This window comes from Phaethon lepturus, unplaced genomic scaffold (genome assembly GCF_000687285.1).
Source record: "Phaethon lepturus isolate BGI_N335 unplaced genomic scaffold, ASM68728v1 scaffold27287, whole genome shotgun sequence".
Classification (NCBI taxonomy): domain Eukaryota; kingdom Metazoa; phylum Chordata; class Aves; order Phaethontiformes; family Phaethontidae; genus Phaethon; species Phaethon lepturus.
This window is the reverse complement of record NW_010554432.1, coordinates 23,773-37,951: the sequence shown is the minus strand read 5'-3', so window position 1 is coordinate 37,951 and position 14,179 is coordinate 23,773. Positions and strand designations below refer to the sequence as shown.

The 14,179-nt window shown below is 37.2% G+C and overlaps 1 protein-coding gene across 1 annotated transcript in view; it reads right to left on the bottom strand.

Annotated features, from left to right (window-relative positions):
- IQCH (IQ motif containing H) overlaps positions 1 to 14,179 on the bottom strand; it is a gene marked incomplete at its 5' end in the record, with an annotated part of 70,863 nt that overhangs the window by 33,548 nt on the left and 23,136 nt on the right. Inside the window, 4 exons of the mRNA XM_010291870.1 lie at positions 1,549 to 1,740; positions 3,688 to 3,960; positions 8,225 to 8,400; positions 10,756 to 10,839. Of these exons, the coding sequence (XP_010290172.1) occupies positions 1,549 to 1,740; positions 3,688 to 3,960; positions 8,225 to 8,400; positions 10,756 to 10,839 (725 nt within the window). The remainder of the gene's footprint in view (positions 1 to 1,548; positions 1,741 to 3,687; positions 3,961 to 8,224; positions 8,401 to 10,755; positions 10,840 to 14,179) is intronic.

Here is a 14,179-nt window from a genome sequence, read left to right as displayed (position 1 = left end):
TGACTTTGGAAAAACAGCTCAAATACATTATTCTGTATGTGTTTTCCAACTTCCAACAAATGGTTATGTTTAAGGGCTTCTAACAGGTTGATTCCTGGTTGTATCAAAGCTCAAGGGAAACGCAATATAAAAGGGAAACCAAAGCAAGCCAGTTATCACTATGTCCTTTATGCAGAGTCACTTAGCCATGAAAGAATTAAAAAAGCACAGAAATGAGAATGCTAATACCACTTACATAGGGAATTTATACCAGCAAAGAACTAGACTTGGTGAATCATATCTTCTGCACCACTGACTCAGATGGGGGGAGCAGGATCTGGATATATCATTAGCTTTATGTCCCAGAGAGCTCAGCGGCCAGGCAACGCTTCTACTGGGGTGGCTCTCCAGTGCTCCGCTTTACACCACTTGACTTGCGCAGAGTGAGGGATCTCTAGCAGATCAGAGAAATTACGCCTTCAGCTTTATATGATAAGCTCTATTTTATAATGTGGAATTATTTTGTAGTTGTCAAATGCAACAGAACTGTAATCAGCATAATTTGACATTTTAATATACAATATAATTCAATCAAACAAAAATTTCAAAACAGTTTTGATTGAATTAAAAAAAATCAAAAGAGCTGAAATGAGTAGTTTATGTAAATTAAACAATTCTTTCTGGATACATTCCTTCTGGCTTTAAAACCATTACATTAGGAATGAATTTGGCACAATATGCAGAAATATCAAATGCTTATTGAAATTAACACATTTAAATACCAATGAATATTTAAACTACAAATAGTTCTCTGAACACCAGAGCTAATGAAGTCTAGTTTCATATGGATTTTTCTGTGGTTGAAACATATCTTACAATCTCTCTCAATCATGTGGATTCCTAGGAATCTACTAGTGCATGAGTTCATGCTATACAATTTCCCTCAGTTAAGTATTTATAGGATCTCTCTCCTTACCTAAACACTCACTGTAATGAAACATGCAGGAGTCTAATGATCTCTGAAACCTCAAGTGTTCTGTCTTATAAGGCTGAAAATTGCTAACAGGTTTAAAAGTTATTAGTGAGGAAAACTGTACAGAAAAAATAATCCTTAGAAAGCCAAATTAAAAAGTAATCAGTTTGTATGTGATTTCAAATTGATTAGTATTGTTCAACTATATTAGTCCAACACTTTTGTTCCAGTAATTCCAAGTTGCTATGTAGATGTAAGGGTCGACTGCCTATATACTTTCATGTATTCATGTCCTCACTTTGGATAAAAAACACTGTGTAAAATTTGCACATTATTGCATATGAATGAAGTGTTGCAACACCCAACTTATTCCACAGTTGGATGACAGACACTATTTATATTTTGGAATACTTAACTGTTTTATTTGAATTAGTTACCTGTTACTTTGTACAAGCTAGTCTGGACTTCGTAATATCAACTCCTACCAATGTCTTAACATGAAAGTTCAGAGAAAAGACTTACTGTGAGGAAGAACCCCACTGGACTATTAGGAAGCCATGACAACAAAAAAGACACCCTCCTCCTTCATTACTTACGTGTGCCCACTTCTTACTCCATATCTCAGGGCTGTATGTCTGACGTTCCTTTTGAACCCAGTGGTAGCATTTCAAATGCAAAATAATATCACAATAGGCAGTGCCATTTCCTCCAGATTCATCGTTCACTTTAAACAACCAACGCCGCACTTCCATATTGTCAACGATCAGCTGGCTGAGAACACTAATCATCTGTGGAATAACAACACAAAGATATTTTGCGCTATAACAATATTAAACTGTTCCTCAATTCAGACTTGCAGTTCTCAAACACTTGGACTTGAAATTTATTTTCTAAATATGGTTTCTTTTTCTTAGAGATGCTTGTGTTATCTTGGATATGTGTCTTGGATATGTAGATGAAGCAATCTTGAACATTTTTGATGAAGAATCTATGGCCTTCATCCTGTACTTGAGCCCACTTGTGCAGACTACCAAACAGCGCCTGAGCACCTTTGGGTGGTCAGTGAAGCTGCATTCTGCAGAGGGAAATCTGCCTGTCCAGGCTTTTTTGTCTGGTCAGGATCTTAGGTTTTGCATAATCAGTACTGCTCAATAAATGTTTGCGACAAGGAACTACATGGGACGGACTACACTATTTGCAAAATCTGAGAAACAATTGTGCCAGATTCTAACACCAGCCAAAACATCTGTGAAATTTTCCTACTGAAGAGTACATTATATGGTTATAAATGTATGAAGGAATTACCAGGCAGGCTTTATAAAAATGCTAATTATTTATTTGTGTATGTACACAGATTTAAATGGCTTTAAAATGCCTTTTGCCCAGCTGGTGTAGGATGCAATTAGCTTCTTAGAAACTGCAAATGCCTTTGAACCTGGTAAAAGTTGTATCAGATCTTGTTGTATTGGCTACAGCCTTCTACATTTTTACATATTAATTTTTGAGACTTTTGTCTATTTTTTTTTTTAATGTTGACCTAAAATACAATTACATGTGTGTTCCAGATGGTATTATTTGTGGCTTTTGAGAATCACATAAGTGTTTTTTTTCTTGATGACTCCCATACACTAATGAAAAGGATCAATAACATTGTAAGGACTATACCAATCATACAGGATTATGTGCTATCTTTAAGTGAAAATTGAATTGTGCTTTAAAATAGCGTCACCTTGCTTTGATTATTTAACCAAAAATGTCAATATTTCATACAAGCAAACAGTAGAACTTCCATAACACTGTAGTATGAATCAAAAGTATTAGATTCACATACATTATTTCACAATAAATCGGTTGTTTTTCAGATCATTGATCATATATTTATTTCATCTACTATAGAAGTTGCAATCTATTTGTGTAGCTTAGATTTGTTTTCAGTGTTAAAGGTGATTAATAAAAAGCAAAGCAATGTGAAAAGCTTCTCTAAGAAGTCGGAATACCTACAAACCATGGCACTGATTATTTTCCTGTACGAGGTGTAGAACCACCACCGCAATACTTTTGAAAAAATCAGCATGGATCATACTTAGACATATCATTGCAAATTGCAAAATCAGCTGATAGAATGGAATACTGATGCACTGAATGCAAAATAAACATATGTAAAGTGAACACAGTACAGAAAACTCTTGTGCCTTGCAATTTCAATTTAGTAATATTTTTTTCTTCTCTTAGTGGTCATGCTAACAAGACAGATGAATTTAGCAATGATAAGCCAGGTACGAGGTAAAACTCCAGCTGCAGATATGCTCCATGAACCTCAACTTGAATAGGCTAACTTCCCAAGTGGAAGAAGTTTTTCCTTCATCAAATACTTAATTTCCCAGAAATCCCTGTTCTATTTTCAGTCACTGGTAAAATGCCTATTAATCTCGCTGAGGCCACGACTTCATTCATGGAGCAGCAAGACAAACTGAAATAACTGGACCAAACACCCTTATATATTCTCAAGAAAGATCACGAAGAATACCAGAACAATTGTATTACTTCCTGACTAGGATACAAATTGCATGTAACTGGTCAGACAGAGCCAAAAAAACCCCCAACCTCATACATGACTTAATCAAACGCAGTTAGGGTCTAATGAATACAGTCGTTGCGATTGTACAAAGTTTGCATCCTATCAAGTGAAAACAGGCGTATGTATGTTGACGCATCCCTGACCATGTCGTGCTTACCTGTTCATTGTTGTAGATGTCAGATTCTCCAGGAGGGGTTGGCACACAAGCACTGGCAAAAATTCGTTTACTTCCAGACTTGGTACTGTAGAGATGAGCCACTTCTGGCACCGAGCCTAATATAGGCACATTTAGCATGTCAGCCACTGCTAAATCATCTTTGTGCGGTACCCCTCCAATAATGTAGGCATCTCTGCTCTGGATAAGAATTTTTATTCTTTTGATTGTCTTGGGACTGTACTTCAGCTGAGTGGCTAGGCACATGTGATGCTTCTGTATAAAGATAACATTATTCTTGTTAAAAGGTGTTCTTTGCTATTCCATGAACCTAATTTATAATGTTGCACACAATAAATACATTATTAATAGCAGGCTGGGTTATGACCTATCCTGTAGCTTAGCAGTTTAAATTGATAAAAGCTGTTGGGGTGAGGCTCCATAATCGTGCACATCTTTAGTGTGTTGGAAATGGGCTCACTGGGAATAGAACTAATTACTACACATCTGTATTTATTTGATCCATGCGGAATTATCCTTCTGTCAGTCGGCAGAGAGGCTGGTGGCCTTTGGATAATAGTGATTCATCTCAGCAACACTTCTGGCATGGTTTAACTCTAAAGCTCCTAAAAATCAATACAAAAATGAAGAAAAACCCCTATAGCAGGGAGTGTATTTCACCATACAGTTCAGCAGTATTTTAAGCGTTTCTCTGAGAATAAAACACTTTGATTTAAAAAAGCTTTCACTGATCACATTAAATTACTGGGGAAATATACATTTCCATTACACAGTAGTTCTGATAGCTACTGTAAATGCAATTGCAGAGTAGTCAAGGAGAGGGTAGTATTTTTGTTGTTGTTTAAAGTACAAGGGTTTCAACTTTTCGGAAGGAATTTTTCATTTCTTCTAAAAACCGAGATCTATTGCTGAACGAGCTGCTCATGATAGATGCTATAATCTCTAAATTTAAACTAAGAATATTAGTTATTGCAGGTGAAACCTCAACAATATTTTCTACAATATATGCTGTGCATGGCCTGCAGATAACCCAATTGTCTTTCCAAAGGTATAGATAGAGATGCGCTGTGGTTGAGACAGATAGGGATGGACATCATGCAGAAATAGTATGAGAAGCATCTGCTGCAATAGATTGCCATAAACAAATCATAACCATAACAAGAAGAAAATCTTCACATTGAGATGTCATCTAATTTAGGCCCTAGTCGGAAAGAAAATGCCTTTTCAGGATAGCAAAAATACTGGATTTGCTAGGGATTTCCAGGGCTGGAAAACCCAGAATCTTTTCCTTCAAAGTCCTGGATGCTCCCTTCACAATGACTGAAGTAGAAATCCCGATTCCACTACTTGGGTGGGGATGATGGTAGATAAGGAGATGGAGGAGTCCCTGGAAGTGGACAAAAGGAATCCACTTTTGTCAATTCCTTAGTGCTTTCTCAAACGAAACACACAGCTCCTAGAAGTGCCCAGGTCTCTCTTTACAGAGTCAGACATACTGCAAGAACAGTGAGGAAATGAGATACTCTTCAAAATTCTAGTAGGAAAAAGGGAGTCACAGAAGTATAAGGGCAAAAAGGACAACAAACAAGTTTCCTGGAGTCTTTTTCCTTCCGTCACCTTTAAAACAGAGACTCTTAATGTTCCGATTCATTTGTTTCGTTTCTCCTGAGCACTGGTAGCGAAGCAGGGAGATGGCCCGTTCTGTTGGTCTCGTGGCAGAGTTCTGCCGTGTAGAGAACAGGATCAATTTCCAGCCCCGGTCACTTGCTCCCTGGGGCCACGAGTGGTGATGTAGGGACGAGATTTGCTTTGTGTCCCTCAATAATGGATTTTACAGTTAATTAAGGAGTGCAGGAAACGGGCTGTAAAATCTAGTTCATTCCTGTTTTGAGGGGTATAGCTGCCATGACACATAGTAGGGCGAGTGAAAGCAGGTAAAAGCAGAACTGAGGAATCCTCAGAATTTCAGCATGACTGCACAGAATAGTGATTAGGAGGTTAACCAAAGGGCTAGTTCTTGGTTCTCAAGCCTGTTTGGTTTTTTTTTTTTAACTTCTTAAGAAAAGAGAAGCTGACCTTGGCATCAGCCTCACTGTGATGAGCAAAGCTACCACTATGCTGTTTTGATATGCTGCTAGTGCAGAATCAGGGTAGTGTAACCCTTTGTCAGAAGTGTTTCACATTGCGCCTGGATGCGCTGAGTCACACGACGTCATTCTAATAGCAAATGCCTAAGGACAACATATATGGTCACCCTTTTCTCACAGTCTCTCACTGCCTCCCCTGTGCAGATGCCAAGGAGCACAGGGCTACCTGCGTCTGGGTGTCTTTTCCACAGATTTTCTTTCCATCCAGTTCCATCAAAATAGCTAGGAAACTGGGCAAGGCTGATTTGTCCTTCTAGAATTGCTCAAAGGACCCTGTTAAGTGGCCTTCAAGCCACACTTTCATATATAGCAATAAATTTAGATACATTAGGTACAACAAAAGCCTTTTATTAAATAAATCAGAATAAAGATCCTAAAAAGGACCCTATAAAACTTTAACCCTTACACAAACAAAATGACAACTAAATCCCTGGTCACTGAAGGCAACGGACGACTAGGATCAGATTCTTCTCCACAGAAAAGACATTTCTTGGACACATTAGTTAATAGATGGTAAAGAACACATGCTTAATGAAAACAAGGTAGTTTGAGGATTTTTGTATGTAAACGGGTCCACCGCACTGAACAGCCGAGGGCATACCTCAACCGGGCATCACGTAAAACCTGTGACTGCACATTCTTTCTGATGGCCCTTGGCACCATTACACTTCTCAGCATTCCACAACTGGGCGAGCGGTGCAATCCATAGCTATGAAAGAACCACTTAGCCCTTGCACCTCAGGTTAGCTCCCTACATCAGAGCACGTAACTTTTCCCAGTAAATCATAGCTGCATAGTACAATCTCACAAAGCTGTTCGCTCTTCACCTGGAAAAGAAACTTTGTTTGGAATATTTCAACAGAAATTTGAAGAACGAAGGCTATACACAAGAGATGCATGCCTGAAAACAACTTGCTTTTACATCTAAACTGCTTCAGCCAAATTACCATGACCAAAATCATCCATGAAAGCCGTTTTCCACTCCTGGTCAGCCTGTCCATATTTAACAGCACATCTTTTATTTGTAATATGATGTGTTTTAGAGGACATTTTTAGCATGTTTGGTGTAAAAGGCTTCAAAAGCTTCCAATATTTGGTAGTTAGTACTGGAACAATAACCCAGTATCCAGAGAAAAAACACCTACAGTTTTCAAAATGTAATTTAAAAAGAAAAAAATGTATCACCGGTATTTATCAAGTATTTACCATCCCAATAATTTTACTTCACAAGGTGAAGGCCCAGCACAGGCAGCTGTGATTCTGTATTCAGATAAAAGGACAATACTAAAGAAAAGCCAGCTCCTAAAAATACAAATATCACCTTGATGCTTTTCTCCAATTTCAGAGAAAACAGAACACATTCATATCTATAGAAATCATTTTAAATATGGCAAAACTATCAGACTGCTCTGACTCAGGGGTCCCTCCCTATACAGCAAAAGAGCAAAGCACTTTTCTCACATAGCTGTTTTCAGACTATTTCAACAGAAAAGGATTCATACATATACGCAAGTGTTTTGCTGAACAGTACACTACTATAGAAATGCATTTGAAAACCAATACACTTATGAAACATAAAAAGCTTCTTTACCTTCTGAAGCCATCAGTTTCAATCAGTACATGGTATAACAAATACTTGTTCAATAAAATAATTAGAAGAGGGTCATTAATATATATTGAAAACAGGAGCAAGGCTTCAAGCGTAGACTCCAGAGATATAAATGTACCCAAAGTTTCATAAAAATCAAGTCTCAGCTAAGACACTGGGGACTTAATATTTACAATCTAAAATTATTCTCCAACTGTAAAGAGTCTTCACTGCACTACAGTTATTTTCAGAAACACTGTATGTAGTGTACATTAATTAAGGTATCTTTTTAGACCATGTTTTAGCACATAGATTTAACACTGACTTGACAGGTCTGGAACTAATATCTCTATTACCTAACCTAACCTAAGTAGTTTTAAGTTCTGTTCTTTAAGAAGAAGTTCTGCATTGGATTCAGTTGCAAGAAACACTACACACACATGAATGATTGAATGCTGGTCTACCCAGAGATAAAGTTTGAATAATAAGAATGGTTTATTGCTATGATTTGCTTAGAGATATAAATCTATCAAATTCCCAGTCCCAAGCATATACTAAGAAAGGACAGTGGTCCACAAATAACCAATATAGGACTATCTCAACTAAGACTATAAAGCTAAACCAGGATATTTATTTCCAATGCTTTAACTAGTAGTCTAATCAGTAAAGCCCTTAAACTTGCAATAATATTTCACTGATGTGTACCAGAGCGTTACAAGTTATAAAATTTCCAATTTAATTTTACTGCATCCCTCAAGCTGTAGTAATTAGAAGACAAACTCACAGGGAAGCTGTTTATAGCTTCAGGGGTGAGAATTTTGAACCTGTCCTGCAGGTCACCCATGTCCTCAGGGTTCCCAGATCTAACAGCTGCCTGCAGACCCAGGAGTTTATTGTAATACTGCAGTAACTCCTCACTCAGATGAAGGGGGCAGATGTAGATGACGTCCACGTTGGCATCTAAAACAAAGGGGCACAATGTTCATTACTGGGAGAAAGGTAGACTCCATTCAGAACAGCAATCTGATAATTCCTGATCATTTGCTAACAGCTTCCCTAAAAATAGCACTGGAAATAAAAATGAGATCTGCAATTCCCAAATCTTAGTGGTTTAACTGCTTTTTCTGTGCTTCAGCATTTCTCTGAAGACAGGTCAGCAACCCAAAGAAATAGCTAGTTTTCGGAATTCAATCTGCAGAACATATTGGGGGCAGAATTTTGAAAGTGTGGCAGGGGGATTTATACGCGCGACTCACATTAACATCAATGGGAATTGCGCACTGCTTTAAAAATATATCCCATTAACTTCAGTAAATTATAAAACTTAGCTATTAAGTTTAGAAAGCTGATGAAATTGCAATTCCATATGCTGCCTGGATTTTGCATGGCCTGTTCCTACTCTTGTTTTGTCCACATAAAAGCTCACGGTAGGATACCATTAATAACTATTGCTGAGCATGCGAGTGTGCAGATTAGCTAGTTAAATACCACAGTGTGAAAATCTGTTTTTCTGCACGTAAAACAACTTGGGCTGAAAGACAGTGTATGCACAAACACTTAGAGATGAGAAAGTGAAAGTCTTTAATATATGCCCTTTTGGAAAATTTTAAGTATTCTGCTCTTCCAAAATATTCATGATAATAGATGAGCTAATGAATTAATGGGCCTTGCAACACCAATAGAATACACTGCCAAAAAGCTTGCTGAAATTGGTAGGAAGCCTTTCATTGTCTTTACTGGGCACAGGAACAAGAGCCTGGGAAGTGCCAGGGACAACTGCTATTACACATGAATGCATCAGAAGCAAAGCAAGTATTGGACTAACAATAGTTAGTCTGAGCCTAACGTTATAAAGGAATAAGATATCCCATTCATTCACTTTGTTTTGCCATACTGCTGCAGGCAAACAATCCACATTAAAAATGTAAGGCCAGAATCTCAGGTGAAGCATTAAAGTAGTGCAGCATCCAACAATCAGCCCTGTATCTGAAGCCCTGACAGAGCCTTTACATAATACAGTTCATTACCATATAACTTTTAAAAATAATTAAAAGAACAGTTCACTAGAACTGTTACTCAATACTCTGTTGCTTTTAGGCATTTACTCAGACTTGCAAAATGAGCCTGAAAATCTACCAGCTAGGGTATGAAAAGACTACTTGCCAATGTTGGCTGTAACGCTGAACGGACTGGACTGTCAAAAATTGACAGGCTGAGGTGAATTTGTTGAATAAAATGCTGCAATACATTTTACTACTCCTAGCACTGCCCTATAAAGAGATACACAAGTCTCCTTTGGACACAGTGGGGCTCCAGAGACAGATTAACTCATAGGAGGTCACAAGCAGCAAGGAAACCCTCTGGTATTCTAAAGAAAAAGAAAACCAATAGGGTAAATATCAATGCTCTTCTGCCAGCCACAGGTAAAGCATCTGATCTAGTTAATAATTTAGTTTATATTTAACTAGTTTGTATCTCACTCATGGTCTATTTCATATTTTACAGTAGAACCAATGTTCATGTTCACAGAGTTTAAAGTGAGAAAGAATGCCCGTTTAATGTGTTGACTTTGTCCCTTTAAGTTTCTAACTATCATTTTAGAGACAAAAAAACCCCTATGTTAAAAAAATGAAAAAAAAACCCCAACTGTACTGTGGAAGAACAATATTAGTGCCTAGATAATATATAAAAGCAATTACATTATTATTTTAGGCAACTGTAAATTTCTGGATCCAATACATTTTTGTTACAAACTTACTAAATGGCATTTATAAAATAATAATGATACTGAAATATATATGAATCGTGTAAAGTATGTCACTCCAGGCAGCCAATGAAGTTGGTCACTGACAAGTAATATTCTTCACTGCTTTGCTTAAAAGAGGACTGTCATTCTAGGAAAAACTTTTAAATGTATGTCTTTTGCCTCATTTGCTAATTTTAAAAAATTTGGTTTAAATAAGGGCTTGCTCTTTTCTAGCAGATCTTTCTCTCCATATGAGCCTGAATGAACACTAGCAGAATTAGTTACCGAATTTTGTAGAACACTAAACACTTTTGATCGTTTGTGGTGCTCAGCATTCCACAGGATGAGGCTGCTTTACCTTATCACGGAGTTGGAAAGAATCAGCATGTTTTTCTTATGAATAACACAGACAGGAACAAATGCCATAGCAGATAAATTACTCCTGAGCTTATATGTTCTCAATATTTAACATTAATACAAAAAGAAAGTCCTCATCGGTCATTCTCTATTACTCACAACTATGGGCAAATAAGGATCAAAAAACAGGCAGCCAACAGCTCATAACATACCCAGTATATCACATAGCCTTCCCATCTGCATATTCTGTTGGAGAGCGAGATCAGGAATGTGCTCACGGATGCATTGGGAATATCCTGGAAAACAAGTAAAGCCCCCCCCCCACTGTATTCAGAATCCCCTTGGTACATACTTTAAAGAAATCAGACTTTTGAATTAAAAAAAGCTGTAATAAAAGTATTTCAAATCCCAAACATGGTATAGCATTAATCGCATCATCTTTACAAATTTACTTTTATTAGTGAACTGATGGAACATCATACTTTTATGCCATGAGATTTTAAATACAGACCTAAATGTTACAGACCTATAGAGCTTTAGAATTTAAACATGTAGGCTGAGTATTTTGTTTGAGTCTTCTATGTTGCCGGATTTATTTTAAACACTGGAAAAAAATGACACCATCATTAAGCAAGAATCCTGGTACCTTTTGTCCTTCACACAGATAAAAGGCAACGGAACCACTTCATTAAGAAGATGTCTCAGTGATATCTGATCACTTTGTTGTAGAGATGAATGAGTGGCAGCCTGTCTGAGCTTGGATTATCTATTTGGAAGTCAGACTTTCAACTGATTGCATACTTGCATTCAAAAAGACTGCAGTAAATGACGTGACCATTGTAACTATAATCTCTAATCCTGTAATTTTTAAATTGAGCTAATTCTAAATTAATCAGTGTGTATATACCAACACACACACCACACAATGTGAGTTGCTAGTTGCAATAGCTGTGATTGATTCAATAAGGAAGTTAAGCCTAACACTCAGTGTTTGGCATAAAATCTTGACTGATCTGGTAACAAGATCCTTACAACATTTCCATATATCTGCACATGACTAATCATCTGAAACTTATTAAAAACTTAGTGTGACTAAAATCTGCTCAGTATTTCAGCATTTTCCTTTTGGAAGATAGTAATATTGGATCTTCCAGGCAAATTGCAAGGACAATTTTTATAAGTAATCAGCATTACAAGGTGTGTAGCAATGACACTTTGCACACAGGAGAGCAGAACATAATAAAATACAGATAAATAGAAACGACCAGTTTAATTTCTAGTAATTTCTTGTAAAACTTACATATTGTAGTTAGCACAATGGTTCCAGGCACCTGCAGAACTACATCAGCGTAAAAGATATCCATTTTTTTTCCACTCTAATATTTAGCTACAGGAATTTGAAAAAGGTTGCTCTGATTACTTAAACTTCAGTCTTGAGGTTTCATTTTGTTCTCCCAGGTGGAGACCAGTTTTAATCCACTAACACTGCTGCCTAACTATCAAAACTTTTCAAACGTAGAAAGTAGATGACTTCCCTTCAAGAGGACTAAACTGTCCTCTTGAAGACACATTTGTTTTTAAGAATTAAATCTGGGCAGAAAAATACCATGCAAATATCACTTGGCAAAATCAGTAATTATTTGAAAGCGTAGTTACAGTAGCAATCGAACAAAAGTTAAAACTTGCATGTTGCTGTGGTTCTGCAGATACACGATAGCATTGTGCCGACTACCACACGTACTTTTCTTAGATATATTAATAAAATGTATTAATTCACAATATCTTAGCTTGCATTGACATGACCCCATTAGATTTAATGAGAGGAATATTCACTCCTTTTGAATCATTCAAATTCCAATGGACATTATGAACCACATGAATCCTCACACCCGATACATTTTGAATGCTCTGGACTTACATGGCTGGTGACCTCATCTGACAATTCTTATTAAAGGCAGAAGCTTAATACTCCTTTCCTTGCAGTCTAAACAAAACTCAACCCAAATGAGTTACATATACTGTGATCATACTCTGCGTGTTCCAGTACAACTATAAACCTGTTTTGTTATATACAGCTGGTTTGTGCACCACTAACATTTTGCGCTACAGCATTTGGTCTCAAATGCATGAAACGTTTCAGATAAATTTGCATTTTCCAGAAGCCAAAATTCCTATTTTGATTCAAAGAACCACTACTTCAGTTCATCTATACCTGCAATCTAGATAAGTTAAACTCCACATTGTGTCTGAAAACAGCGATGTTGAGAAAAGCCGGTGGTGGCAGAGCACTTGAGGATATGGCTGTTCATTTCCACAAGGCATCGGTGCATCGTGGCACCCTGCTGGGAGAGCTGGTCTGCAGGAGGGTCGACCTTGCAAAACGAGAACTAAGAATTTTGATTTCTCAGTTCAGTGGCACTGAAAGGACACCGAGGGCCTTCCTCCTTCACATGAGTTTTATGGTAGCGTATGTGCAATGACTTCAGTGGAATGCTCCCATTTCACACAGGGGGAAGTGTAGGGAGTTACAGAACTACCAAAAAAAAAGGGGTGTATGAATTAATGGCAAAGGCCCTGCTTCCAGCTCCCCTTTCACCCTCAGCCATGACATAATGCCTTTTAACTGCCATTTTCTTAAGAAAATTTGTTCGTCTCAAAGTGTCTTCTCTCAACAAAGAATCTACAACACCTTTCAAACTTGCCTTTGAAAAAAGCAGTAGCAGTACAGAGCAGGACATGGATGAAGGTTTAAGTAACCATGGGTTGATGCCTGAGAGGAAGGAAGAAGTTGAACTATCTAGGATTCAGCCACCTTGTTCTTTCCAGTGCTTGGGACAGGACTAATAAATAATATCTAACTTTTCTAACTATACTTGGCACACCTACCGTTCAACTAAAACGGCTTTTAAAAAGGATTCGTGTATCACACAAGAGGAAGCTTTGGTATATAACCTACTGTATATTTAAGGTGTATATATACATGTCATGTAAATAAGACAAATCTTATTTCTTGTAAATGTAACTATTCGGGTAGAAAGATTGATCAGTCATTTAAAAATAGTTGAATAAAAAGAGAAACAGTATTTGAATCCCAAATATTGCAGAAGTGTATTCATCCATTACCGTGTGGGAGTAAATCTGATTTGAAACTTCAAACTCATTTTTCCTTACACTAACTGGCAAAAATGCTAAGCAGTCTTTAAAGAATTGAATCTACTTTATTTTTTTAGCTGCACTAGAAATCTGAAGTTTTTGTTTTGGTGAAATAAATGGAAACATTTGTTCCTCACAGCAGTATAATTTAAACCCTCACACTATTCCTTTTCCTGGATTATTTCCAGAAACTTGACAAGAGTCTGCAATAGTGAAAATGAAAACTGCTGAGAAATTCAGTTATGGCTCTGTCTCCGTTTGTTGGAATTCCACTTGCATGGGAAGAAAAAGTCAGACTCTGACTTGCCCTAAATGCTGAAGTGAAGAAAATGTGAGTAGAGAATTTCAGGCCCTATTTTTGATTTACAAAACTGAAGGAGAAAAACAACTAACAGGATATCAATCTTCTGTCTCTTCGTGTTTATCTGCTCTGTCCCAGAGCAGATAAGTTTAGACACATTTTTATGATTACCAAGACTCAGG